This window comes from Plectropomus leopardus, chromosome 2, assembly GCF_008729295.1.
Source record: "Plectropomus leopardus isolate mb chromosome 2, YSFRI_Pleo_2.0, whole genome shotgun sequence".
In the NCBI taxonomy this organism is placed as follows: Eukaryota; Metazoa; Chordata; class Actinopteri; order Perciformes; family Serranidae; genus Plectropomus; species Plectropomus leopardus.
Window position 1 is genome coordinate 21,013,649 of NC_056464.1, and position 13,459 is coordinate 21,027,107.

At 40.5% G+C, this 13,459-nt stretch overlaps 1 protein-coding gene across 1 annotated transcript; it reads left to right on the forward strand.

Annotated features, from left to right (window-relative positions):
• Nucleotides 1–1,250: 1,250 nt before the first annotated feature.
• Nucleotides 1,251–12,410, forward strand: fbxo42 (F-box protein 42). Its single transcript, XM_042505091.1, is given in 11 exon segments — nucleotides 1,251–1,439; nucleotides 2,349–2,510; nucleotides 2,513–2,627; nucleotides 5,275–5,391; nucleotides 6,544–6,678; nucleotides 7,324–7,477; nucleotides 7,611–7,721; nucleotides 8,956–9,052; nucleotides 9,276–9,332; nucleotides 9,459–9,575; nucleotides 10,714–12,410. Coding segments are annotated over 10 exon segments (2,115 nt in total). The 5' UTR covers nucleotides 1,251–1,439; nucleotides 2,349–2,354; the 3' UTR covers nucleotides 11,770–12,410.
• The last annotated feature ends 1,049 nt before the right edge of the window (nucleotides 12,411–13,459 follow it).

A 13,459-nucleotide genomic window follows, 5' to 3' on the forward strand; every position in this document is an offset into this window, starting at 1 on the left:
TTTTATTCCCAGGCTATAATTAAGACATGAAATCAACTTTAATTATGAAAGTATGAATAAAAAGTCTCCCTTATGAAAATAACAAAAAACAACAGTGAGATTCTTTTTTTTTCAATATCGTTGATAAGAAAATGTACACAGAATGATAATCAGCAACTTTCATATCATGGTATACTGTAATACCGGTATTACTGCAACACTAATCACATGTTTGGTTTACCAATTGTAAATCTATTTCCATTTATCTTCAAATCAGAACAAATCAAACTGCACCTCTGGAAATTTTGACAGTGTAGTCTTTAGTCTTGGCTTATTTTCTGTTGAATGCTATTGTCTTATGTGGCCTAAGTTTTTATTTTTGTGTTTTTTTTCTCTCTCTTTTTGCAAACAGGAATATGTGTGATAGCATCTCTTCTCTTTCTCTATTTTCTCTTCTTTAAAATTATGTTAGAGAAATATTGTAATATTTGAAGTGAATATGTTGTCAGGTAACAATAGTCTGGACCCCTTAGGGGTTGTGACGGCCCTTTAAGTGGGACAATTGTTTTTGTTTTTGACTTTTGTCTTATTTCTCCTGTTTTGTCTTTTTAACCCATTCAAATCAGGATCAACATCACTTTTCTTTTGCTGCTTTGAGATGCCTCAGATGAAACCTGAGCAAATTGATGTAATTTCTTTCAAAAACATGGGGAAAAGGAAATGAGCAACTTGGTAATAAATGTTTGACAAATTGCAAGAAATTAGTAGAATTGGACTTTTTTAAAACTAGGGAAAAAGTCTAGAAAAAAGAAAAAGCAAGGGAAAAAATATATTGATAATTATCACAATTACATATCTTAAATTATGTTAGAGTTAAATAATAACTTTTAAGCACCTTTACAGGCAATCTCCTTTCCTTCTGTTTTTCTTTACTGTTTTCTTTCTTTCTTTTTACTTATTTTTCCGGTAATTTTCAATTTTTTTATTGTCATTTTTTCTTGCTCATAGCCCTTTTCCCGTGATTTTGAAATGGGCTAATTCAAGGTGATGTGTTCAGGTTTCAAAGGGTTAAGAGTACCTGAGTGCACATCACCCATCCTCAAATGTATTTACTGATCGATTTTCAAAGATAAAAATGATTGCTATCTATTTATACACGTGTATAATGTTGATTTGCTACATTAAAAAAAAAACCTGACTAATTACGTTGGGGTAATTCCTGCTTTCTCCCCGTGCTTCACTTCTGCCCTGAGCAGCTGGGGCGCAGTGTTTGGTCCAGAGGACCCACCCTGGTGCCACAGTCAGCGGCTACAGCGTCGCTGTGCTGCGGAGGACGCTGCTCACACCGCGGAAGATGGCGACTGTTTGGAGGCTGCAGAGGAACCTCCGGAGCTGATACCGGGGGAAGGAGAGGAGAAACGCACACTCAGAGCCCACAAACGACCACGTCTACATCAACGGTAAATAACGAAGCTGCACCAGTTCAAAGAGAGAAATTGACAACATTTATCTGACGTTAGAGGAGCCAGTTAATTAACAGCACACAGCCTGAGCTCCAGCTAACGTTAGCAAAGATTATCAGCAGCAGACTGGAGATAACAGCCAGGTAGCTGCTGAGGTAGTTGGGTGTAACGTTAGCCGAGGCTGCTGCCATGAAAGATTGTCGTGTCATTAAGATACTCAGGAGGTTGGTGGTTTGCACATTTTGTCAATCAGATGTATATTTGAGAAAAATAAGCCGTTAGCTAAAGGTTCATTAGCTAACGTTGGAAGCTCATGATCAGTTAGCTATCGTTAGCCACTGCTAGCTTATATTGTCTAAGGATCAAACGTTAAATCTAATTACATGTACGCGCCGGTAAGTCCGTGTTTTGTATCATAAGTCGTTTATCGTTTATCCATATGAAAAATCACAAGTTTCACGTTTTTTCTTAGGTTGTCAGCTCTAGGTGCTCGTTAGCATTAGCAAACCAACATTTGCTATGAGATGGCTAACGACAGCTAGTCAGAAGCAGCTAACGATATGAGAGGGACGTACTGTATGGAGGGGCCAGCTGCGAAATCTAAAGGGGCACCACCCGTTTCACACAATGGATGTGACAATTAAAAGCACCAAATGCCACATACATGCTATGATGCTTATAGCTTTGTAGTGTCATTGGGTTTCCTGGGTTAGAGCAGATATATCCCAATTTTTAACAATTCATCCTCACACGTTATGAATTGCAGAAATCCAGTATTAGCACAGGGGAAGGTGTTAAACGGGTGACTCTGCGAGAATAAATGGCCAACTCTAATCAGGGTAGTTATTTAATGACAAACGTGCTCCTGAACTTTACATCACTACATGTCTGTCCATGTCTCCACAGACAATAATGTCCCGCTCCCCTGATAATGAGGATGGATGCTTTGTTGCCATGGATACAGAGGACGATGGTGCAGAGCCTGCCGGGATAACAGAGGAAGAAGAGGCAAACATGGGGTCATGCCGACAAGAAGGGAACATGGACAGTGGTGCCAAAGGAGGGGGAGAACAATGCTGGAGTTGCCAGAGGAAGTTCTTGAATATATTCTGTCCTTCCTCTCACCTTACCAGGAGCACAAGACCGCTGCGCTTGTATGTAAGCAGTGGTACCGCCTCATTAAAGGTATGTATTTCTGCATATTTACAGAGTAAAGGATAAGGTCGACAGGTTAACCTTACGGTGGGCATTTCACCATGAGCAGAGCAAGTGCTGATGCTCGGCATAATGTTTGTAATTTAGGCGTCCACTCTGACCAATCCCTGCCTCTTAAAAAATCATGTCAGCCATCTTGTGTACAATGTTTTTTTAGTTCTACAATTCACTAACATTGCTTTACTGCGATGCATTTTTTTTCTCTTACTGACATTCATTGTCCAGAATATGGCAATGCAAAAAGTTATTTTGTAAGTAAGTAACAACAACACACACAATGTTTAACCTTTTTGAAATCTGAGCCAGTAGGCTTGATGTCTTTCAAAAACAAGAAAAGAAGGCAATGAGCAATAAAAGAATAAATGACCCATAAATGATCAAGAAAAGAGTCAAAAGTACAAAAAAACCCAAATTTGGAAAAAAAAAAACAAAAAACCAAACAACCCCCCCCTCTAAAAAACAACAAGAAAAAACCCAAACAAACAACAACCAAAAAATCTAATCCTGTAACACAGAAATGACCTAGAAGAAGTTTGATAGTGTAAAATCATTTTATATATGTTATCGTGAGAAATATATATATATATAGTTTTAGCTTTTTCTCTTAATTTTCCCTAGGCATTTTTCCCTATTTAAAAAAAATAATCTGAACTGTACTCATCTCTTGCAATTTGTGAAACATTTATTACCAAGTTGCTAATTTCCTTATTCCCATGTTTTCTTTTCAAGAAATTGCATCAATTTGCTCAGGTTTCTATGGTTTAAATACATCATGAAAAACATCTGAAAGCAGCACAAGGAAAGTGATGTTGATCCAGGTTTAAAACCGTTAAAGAGAAATCAGGAGAAATAAGACAAAAGTAATAAACAAAAATGATTGTCCCTCTTAAAGGGCCATCACAACCCCTAAGGGATCCAGACTATCGCCTCCTAACAAAATATTTACTCCAAAGGGCTTAAAGGTTCCCTGAAACCGAGCTCCACATCTCTACTGTTGACTCCCTCATCCCATGTGCGTGGGCTATCTAGGTGCAACCCACATTTGAAAAGAGAGGGAGTGAGCTGGCTTCCAGCGTGTAATAACTAATTTGTCACTGCTGTAAGCCTGGCTAATAACGCTTACGTTTTGATCAGTGTCCAGCTTTAACAGATCATGTAGAATGAGTAGAGCAGGCAAATGAGGTTAATTTAGGAACACTGCCAAATTAAGATCTATGCTGACTAAAGTTGAGATGGGGATAATTATTCACGGTTTCATTAGTTCTTGTTAAGCTTACTATAATGCTCTTTTTTTTACCTGTTTGAATTATATTTCACCAAACTGTCTTCAAACTGTCCAAAATGCAGCTGCTCGGCTCATAAAGGTGTCATATTTTAAAAAGTCAGATTTCCTTTTCTTTTTAAAATTATAAGCAGATTTAGTTGCTATATAAGTACTGTGAAAGTATCAAAATGCTTAATCCACAGAGAGATTCACACTGTGTCCACATTAAGAAACGTTTGCCTTGATATTTATTTTCTTTCTTTTATTTCTTTAATCATGTAAACCTGCGTTGAGGCGAATTGTAACCCATCTGCCTCGACTGGAAGGCTCTTTGGTTTAGTTCCTATTGTTTTGAAATATGCCAATTAAGTAAAAGAGACTTGACTTAAATGAGCTGCAAGGACTTCTGTTAAGTTGTGAAGTCACAGCTAAACTACATTAAGGTGGAACGTGCTGCTACAGTGCTGTTACAGTCATTTCTGCGGCTGTAATGACCCAGAGCCCAGATACTGAAGACCCAAAAACACTGTCGGATGAGAGCAGACAGAGCTTTTTCAGTTGGGGGCTTTAAGAGCGCATTTCAGAAACCCTTTTCCACACAAATTGCTTCTCGCCGGTAAAGGGGCTAAAATTGGTGCGTTCACCCTGGAGTTGTGTTTCCATCAATGCTGATCGAAGCTGGAGGTGATAAACGCCCGTGACTGCTGCAGAGTCTATTGAAGCGGGTGGGAATACTGGATTTTTATCTTTTCCCGTGTATTAAAAGGCCAGATGTCAGCAGGTGTCAGCAGGTTTTTTGTGTAGTGGAAAAGGTGCTAGACAGAGGGTGAATCCAGATATATTCAGACAGACAGTATACAAAAGAGATATTTTCTTAACATTAAAGTATGTAAACATGTTCTAGTACAAACCCAAGTATAAAGTATGAACCTGAAAATGAGCAAGAAATCACATAAAATGCCCATTTTATCTGCACTTCACTGGCTTCCTATTAAATTTTGTATTAATTCTGAAGTACTGTTGCAAACTTGCCCTGACATGGCTGACATCCTCCACCTTTACATATGAAATCAGGCTCTAAGATCCTCTGAGTTTGAGTTAGTAGATGTCCCTTGAACCCATTATTAAACTCGAGTTGGCCGTGCTTTTCAAGCTACCTTTGGTTTGCTCTCGCCCGAACATCGTAAATCCTTGACTTTTTTTTAGAAGGTGCTGTACAAATAAACTTTACTTTCTCACTTTCTTTAAACACCTGAGAGTGAACATTTAAAAAGTTATACTCATATAAATGCACTCTTTGTTCACTGTTTTTTTTTGTGTTCCTGTTGCTTACTAATATTCAATCTGAACTAGGTGTTGCTTATCAGTGCTACCATGGTTTCTTGAGAGCTGTCCAGGAGGGAAACATCCAGTGGGAAAGTCGCACATACCCATATCCAGGAACCCCGATCACTCAGCGCTTCTCACACAGTCAGTATATGCTGCTTTGCAACAACTCATAATTATTGTATGTCATGTATTCAGTGTTGAATGAAACTGCTACCTCTTTTAAGTCAAAAGATTACCGACCTTCAGATGATGCATCATCTGAAAATGCCTCCGCGGCTGTAGCTTTGGATCAGATAATGAGTCGAGTGTGCAGCTGCCCCAGCCCTGTGCAAGATCAGTGATTCATGAAAAATGCAACATCAGACTCTTAATCAATTTCGTTATGTGATGGACCTGGACAACACTTAAAATAGCTTTAGTGTTACGGAGGCAGCCCACGTTCATGTTTCCAGTATTGAGATGATGCAAACCTTTTTACCAGCAGCTTTTATAAATTGAAAAGGAATTTTCTTTGATTTCATTTGTTTTTTGGACTCTAAAAACACTGAATAGTGCACATCATGTCCTGAGCCAAATTAAGCTAAATTCACCTACATAGAATGCCACATATCAAAACATTAAGATTTTGTTCATCTAAGATGAATAGCAATTTTACTGAATGTAACCACAGAAAAGCTTAACTGGATTTTTAAGGAATTTTGAAAACTTATACAAGGTACTTGTAGTAGTTGAATTTGGCACTTAGAAATCTAAGTACTTACATACTTTGAAAATCTGATTTTTTAAAACTTATTCATACAATTGAGAGGATCAAAATGTTAAATTATTTTATGAAACACCTTAGAAAAATGTTTTAAACCAGGAAGCCGAGATTGTCCGCGCTTGCAATTGTTTGTTTTTTTTATGTGGTATGAGATGTGTCACCCTCTGCATTCTGTGAATTTCCATGCCTTTGTGTTTTTGTGCTAACCACATGACTTCATTAAACAATAATAAACAGTTAATTAGTAATAAGTTAATTTTAGGCCCTTGCAGCACGTGTTTGCCCCATTTAGGAATTCGCACAGTTCTCTTGCAACAGATGGTTGTAGAGAAAACAAATTCATCCTTGAAAACAGAAATGAGGGCTTGAAAAAGTACTCCAATTTGACTTGCCCTCATCTGTACAAACCCTGTGGAATAATCTGACATAATATTGAAATGACTATGGAATAACTTGCCAAAAATAGAAACACTAAAGTCTCACTGTTTGCTATTAAATTGTGGTTAATTGTTCCATTTTTTGGGTTGCAGGTGCATGTTATTACGACTCAAACCAGTCCATGTATGTGTTTGGGGGTTGCACTCAGAGTAGCTGCAACGCTGCCTTTAATGATCTGTGGAGACTTGACCTCAACAGCAAGGAGTGGATCCGCCCTTTAGCCTCAGGTACGAGTAAGTTATAAGCAGTAAAGACCAACTGGGAACAGATCTTTGAGCTCTTTTTACAATATTTAGCTCTGGTGAAAAAGTGTCTGCACATGGGGCTTATGTAAGGGGAACGGTGGGAGGGTGAACCACATAAAGTGAATATAGTAGTCAGATGCTCAGCAGCAGCAGCAGCAGCAGCAGCAGCAGCTGAGTACACAGTATTTGAGGAGGTGGCAATAAAAAAAATAACAAAGAAGCACTGGTGAAATGAGATTGTATTAGAATTATTTTACTCGTGCTCTCGCTTTTTATTGGTATAAACTTTAGAGCTTATTGTGCCTTTTATGAGATTGCATGCAAAGGAATAAGAGGTAGAGATGTGTGTGAGCAGCAATTACTATCAGAGATTTTGTCTCTTGCATCATGAAATTGATGCTAATGAGTTTTACACATTTTTTGTCACTTTTATGTGAAAAGGCAAAACAATTACATAGTCTTTCTGTTTGCCATGTTTTCCATTTTAAATTGAGGCAGTAAGTGAACATATATATTAAGTCATATTTTGGGATATGTATTTATTGGGTTATTAATTAACACATGCGTATAACATCATGCATTTTTAGCTACAATCTGGGTCATAGATTTTGCTGTTTCCCTTTCCAGGCTCTTATCCGTCTCCTAAAGCTGGGGCGACTCTAGTGATGCACAAAGATCTCTTAGTGCTGTTTGGGGGATGGACTCGCCCCAGCCCTTACCCACTGCACCAACCAGAAAGATTTTTTGATGAAATCCATACCTATTCTCCTTCAAAGAACTGGTGAGACAGAGAATTCAGTACTGGGAGTTAAAGGATTTAGTTGTGACAAGTGATTGACAAAATCTGCACAGATGAACTTTTTAGTCCTAATTTTTCCCGTTTTTGTGATTCGTTTATTCTTCTCTTGTCTCAGGTGGAACTGTATAGTAACGACACATGGCCCTCCACCTATGGCTGGCCACTCTTCCTCCGTGATTGGAAACACCATGGTGGTGTTTGGGGGATCTCTAGGAGCACGGCAAATGTATGAATGTTTTTCTTGTGTTAAATTACACATTATTCAAAACTGAGCTGCACAGATTATAGGTGCAATCTGTAACCTTTTGTGCATTACAATCACAGCAAAATTGATCCCGTATCATTTTTGTGAGGGTGTTTAACCTCATTCGTAGACAGTAAAACTGTTATTGGCCCCTTAGATGTCAGGTGATTGTGAGTATATGATTTACTGAGGTGATGAAGTTACATCACCTCAGTAAATCATATACAAACGCTGCAGTTTCATCAAGCAGTTCAGTTACACATTAAAACGGTTATTTTTGCATTTCCATTGTCAAAAGTTGTGATTGGTACCAATAAAACCAATCCATTGTGTACCGTTTTTGCTCCACAAAGACTCAATGCATAAAAGTGCTATTTTTAAATATCTCATTCATTGTGGTGGAGACTTCAAACTCTCCAGACTTTTTTTTTTTTGTACTGAAAAAGATCAGTGATGTGCAGACGTTCATCTGAATAGACAGTGAAGAGTAAATACAGCAAGAGCTGGAGGGAGCAGTGACACAGCTAGGGGCTGTACCCGACTCAGAATTATGTTAATCAAATCAGATTTTGGGGATTTTTTTTCTATGTAAAGTTTTGAACTTTGAACAGGGTTCAGCGGGACGTTCAGAGTGATAGCGGCGTTCATGTAATATAGTCAAATGGCACTAACAACAGACTGGCAATGTGCAACATTTTTTTACCGACTATAAATATCAAACAAAAGCAGGAGACTGTCGTATTAGGTTGCTGTGAGCTGTAATTTCACCACTTAGCAGAAGAGAGAAGATAATGATATCTCAGAGCCTTACAGTATAGAGTGTCTCTTCCTCTGTGCTGCCATAGCCTCTACCAAAGAGTAACTTGCTCAGTCAAGAAGCAGTCTCAGTCGACTGAGGGATCCCAGGCCGAGGATTTGAATCTCCATCTCTAAGGGGCAACAACCCTGCCTACATTTAAAAGTACTGTCTGCAGAGGAAATGCTAAATGGATCTAGGCTTAAGGTACATGTCCACATTACATTATGGGTACTATACCAAAATTGAGACTTAAAAAACAGTGTCGGGGAGGTGTTACACAGCCTGTGAGACGGGTTCTGTTAGAACAGGTTGCCATTGTTGACATAGTTGCCAACAACACCCTAAGTCAATTTTTCAATCAACTCTTTGGCTTCTACACCTCACCATGTTGTTGTTCCCTCTGATGGTTCTGATTAGGAGTAATGAAGTCTGGGTTCTGGATCTGGAGCAGTGGTCCTGGTCCAAACCTCCCATGTCTGGCCCATCACCGCACCCACGAGGAGGCCAATCACAAGTAAGTCTTCAGTATTCAGGATTGCATTGATGGACATATAAACATGAACAAGGTCATACTAAGGTCTGAGAAAAGTTGTTATTTAAAGTGTTTCTGGAGTTTTGACCCTTAAAAACAGCTTTTCCTTCTCTGTACATTTTGCAAGTGATTGACATTGTGTGAGAAAATGTCCACTTGAGTTTTTCATATGAAATTAAATACAATTTAAATGTTTTCTTCTTAGATTGTGATTGACGATCAGACGTTACTCATCTTGGGAGGCTGTGGCGGCCCAAATGCAGTGAGTATTTTCTTCCACACTTAGTTCTAGTATCAGAACAGTATATCTACGTATGTCTCATAGCAAATGTTCATCTGACTGTAAGTGAGTACGATTTTGACTTATTCTGTTGTCTTTGTGTTAAAGCTCCTCAAAGATGCGTGGCTCCTCCACATGGACGCTCCGCCATGGAGGTGGCAGCAGCTGCAGGTGGAAAATGAGGACCACGGGGCCCCGGAGCTGTGGTGTCACCCAGCTTGTAGAGTACGTTTCTGTCTTAAGACTCAGACACACCAAAGCGATATCAAAGAATTGGACAACGATGGCCAATGGTCCCCTCACATTGCCTCTATCTTGGCCAAAAAGTTGCACAACACACCACAAAGACTACAGCCAACTAGCACAAACTTTCTGAACCTGCATGAGAGAAAAAAAAAAATAGGGCTGCATCAGACTCAGAATTATGCCAGTCGAATCAGATTTGGCTGCTCAGTACCAGTATTTAACCATTTGTTTTGTTTTCCCTACAAAGTTTTAAAATTTGAACAGGGCTCAGGGACGTTCAGTGATAGCTGTATTCAGGTAATACAGTAAACATGCCAACGGCACTAATGACCGATCGTAAATGTGCAACAACATTTTTTACTGACACTAGATATCCAAAAAAAAAAGCCAGAAACTGTGTTGTGTCAAGTTGCTGTGAACTTGAAATTCACCACTTCTAAGCAGAAGGTCTCTCCTGCTCTTTGCCACTGCCTGCACATCTGCAGCTCCGTATCAAAGAGTAGCATTAAAATCAAGAACATTCACTCTGCAGCAAAATCTGAGAACCAAAGTGTCCCCAGAAGCACGCTGCACAGAATGACTGCTCGAACTTAGGGGTCGTAGTGGTCTCTGACTAATATTTCGAATCTCCTGTTTTCAGGGTGAAATAACTCTCCATATCAACAAGCGTCAGTAGTCAGTATTTGTCATTAAAAACAGAAACCAGAATACCGACAGGACGCATTCAAGATCCTAGTTAGCCAATCAGCACATTAACAACACAACACAATTTTGAAAGAACAAATATTTACTGAACGTTTCTGAACAATAACATAAACATTTATGAACTGTTACTGCTAATGAGCTCAACAGCTAAAAAACTGCCAGTCAGAGTGATTTCACTCACTGATGGGCTCTGCTTGGCTAAAAAAAAGTGGACAAGAGCCAAATAGTGCCAACAGTGCAGGACACACTGATAAAAGGACGGGGCAGACACTCACTGTCATTAACTGACAGCTGACCGGGGGCTTTGTGTGTCGGGCCCTCAGCTGTCCTTCCTATTCTGCTTGTCTGTGTGTGTACTCATTACATTGATCTTTAATGTGCCATTTTTCTCATCTCATGTTTGTATCTCAAGGTGGGCCAGTGTGTGGTGGTTTTCTCACAGGCTCCCTCTGGCCGTGCACCGCTCAGCCCAAGTCTTAACTCTCGGCCCTCCCCCATAAGTGCCACACCTGCCCCTCTGGGCCCCGAACCGCCTTCCCTGCGCTCCCAGTCTCCTGTTCGGAGCGGGGCCGCAGGCGTTGTCCTGGGAGCTGTTGAAGAGGCTCCGTGTGTGAACGGCCGATGGGGTACGCTCAGACCGCGGCCTTCAGCGAGAGGTGCCAGAGAAGGGAGCCCGTCCTCATCCCAACAGCCGTCTCCTTCACAAGGTCCGGACAGCCCTCCTCTTCCTCCGCTCCCCCCGTTATTAAATGGATCCTCCCCTTCACCAAGGACCAGCCCAGCTCAGGCTGCATCTCCTCCCTCCCGCCCTCTGCCACCTGCCTCCACAGACTATGGCTGGGAGTCTCCCCCTTCTGCAGCTCACCACCCTGAGGTGCCCAGCACCAACGGCCTGCACACACCTCCTGCAGGCTCCCCACACACTCCCCCAGGAGCAGTGTCCCCCGCTGCCTTACGACGAGGTCTGGAGGCAGTGAAAAACAAATCTTCCTCATCTTTACCGTCTTCATCGTCATCATCTTCCCTTCAGACACAGGGGGCTTCTCCTGGAGGAGGAAGTGGTGGAGGTGGAGCGGGTCCTCCTGGAACCCCTCCGTCATCCTCCTCCAGCCCTCCGCAGGCTGCTGGAGCAGACGGACATGCTATCCCACCTATTGCACGGCGTCTTGGCCATCACCCGCCCCAGAGCCTGAACGTAGGGAAACCTCTGTACCAGTCTCTCAACTGCAAGCCCATGCAGATGTACGTGTTGGATGTGTCCAGGGCCAAGTCCGTTGGGGTGGTGTCCTGGAGAGTTTACGGGAACGGGACTCCCGCTGCGGTCACAGGACCACCTGAGACCAGCCTTCACACAGTGGTACAGGGCAGGGGAGAGCTCATCATTTTTGGGGGCCTAATGGACAAGAAACAAAATGTGAAGTACTACCCTAAAACCAACGCCTTGTACTTTGTTCGAGCTAAGAGGTAATGCAGCTCCAGGGCGGGACTGGGAAGACAGACGCCCCACCCTGTGACCACACAAGGGAATTGACACACACAAGGCCTTTTTCCTATAGAGAGGATTATGGGAAAAGAACATAATCATTGTTAGATGTTCCACTTCATGAATTCACTATTCTCCCTTCTGCCTACTGCAAGCATTCAAAATACAACACTTTAACTACACTTTGATAAAACGTTTGATTGAATGAGAATCCTGACTGTGTGTATGTGCGTGTCAGTGTGCGCGTGTGTGTTTGTGACTGCAGTGATTAGAGAAAACAGGACATTTTTTTGTTGTTCCCCAAAAGGTGATCAACCAAACAATAACATTTCTCTTTTTCTGTGTCGCCCTCCTCTGAACTCTTGCAAGAGAGGAACTCTGGAAGAACGGGCGCAGAAACTGTTGAAGACTACCTTGATTTTTGTATCAATCTTTAAGCCTGCAATGTTTACATTGAAAATGGTATGAGTGTGTGTGTATGTGTGTGTGTTACGTGTGCACGGTGGTGGTTAAAAATTGTTGACTAGTGTGTGTCGGGGGCCATGGTGGGAGAGAGATGTGGCACTGTACTATAAACATAGTTAAACAATAAAGGCCTCCATGTCTGCTTTGTCAAAGTCTTAAAATTCCTGCTGTGTGTGTGTGTGGTCGGTTTGCTAAACGCTACAGCATCAACAAAATATCTCACCATAAGGTTCACTGCTGCTCTGGAGCTTTCGATCATGTGGTCTTCCTCAGTAGATGGAGTTTGCTGAGTTGGAATTGATCTAGATGTTAAAATGTCGTGTTTTTTTCTGAGCATTAACTTTCAGTCTCAACCTTTAGGCCAGTGTGGAGAAGTATACAAGCAAAAACTACAGCAAAAACAGGCCATAATAACTGGAATTCTATAGGCCACTGAAAACCTAATTGTGAGATGTAAAAAACACCCAATTCATTTAAATAATTAAATCTGTATTTATAGTAGTATTTTACATGAGAACCCTCTTTGAATTTGCTCAAGTTCGGTTGCTCAAGCAGAAGTCTTGTCAACTTACATGTTTCAGTTAGTACATTTTTATTATTTATTGTTATATTTATAGTATTATTTGTGGTGTGAATGTTAATGTTTAAATGGTCCTAAACGTAACCAAGCTTTAAAAACTATTTATTTAAAGTAGACTTAAGTTTTTAAATCCCAAAATGATTTTGTTTTTAAGATTTGACTCTGAATTTTCTGTCAAATTTGTGATAAATAAACAAGTCAAGTCATTATGCAACTTAAAAACTTCAACTGACCTGGAAAATTCAAAAAGGTAAATTCAGAGTGATGGTTAGATATTTAAATGTTAAAAATATAGTGATATTTATTTTCACAATTTTGTTTCCATAATGATGCAGGACGACCACCGCTCTACACAGCTTAATACTGGTAAAAAGATTTCTGCACACTTGTATCTATGCGGTGTTTCACTTTTTTCTGAGCTTTTGGACTGTCAAACCTTCATGATGTATGCTCTGACAGACCGAGAGCGACATCTTTTTTTACATGTTTGGACAATTCAGTTTCTATAATAAAATTTAAATAATTACAGCCAAACTATCTGTCGAGGAAGATCACGTGAAACCATCAAAAGCTCCTGAACAGCTGCATACAATTGTTGCATTTTTTTTTTTAGTTCTTTATTGACCTTCG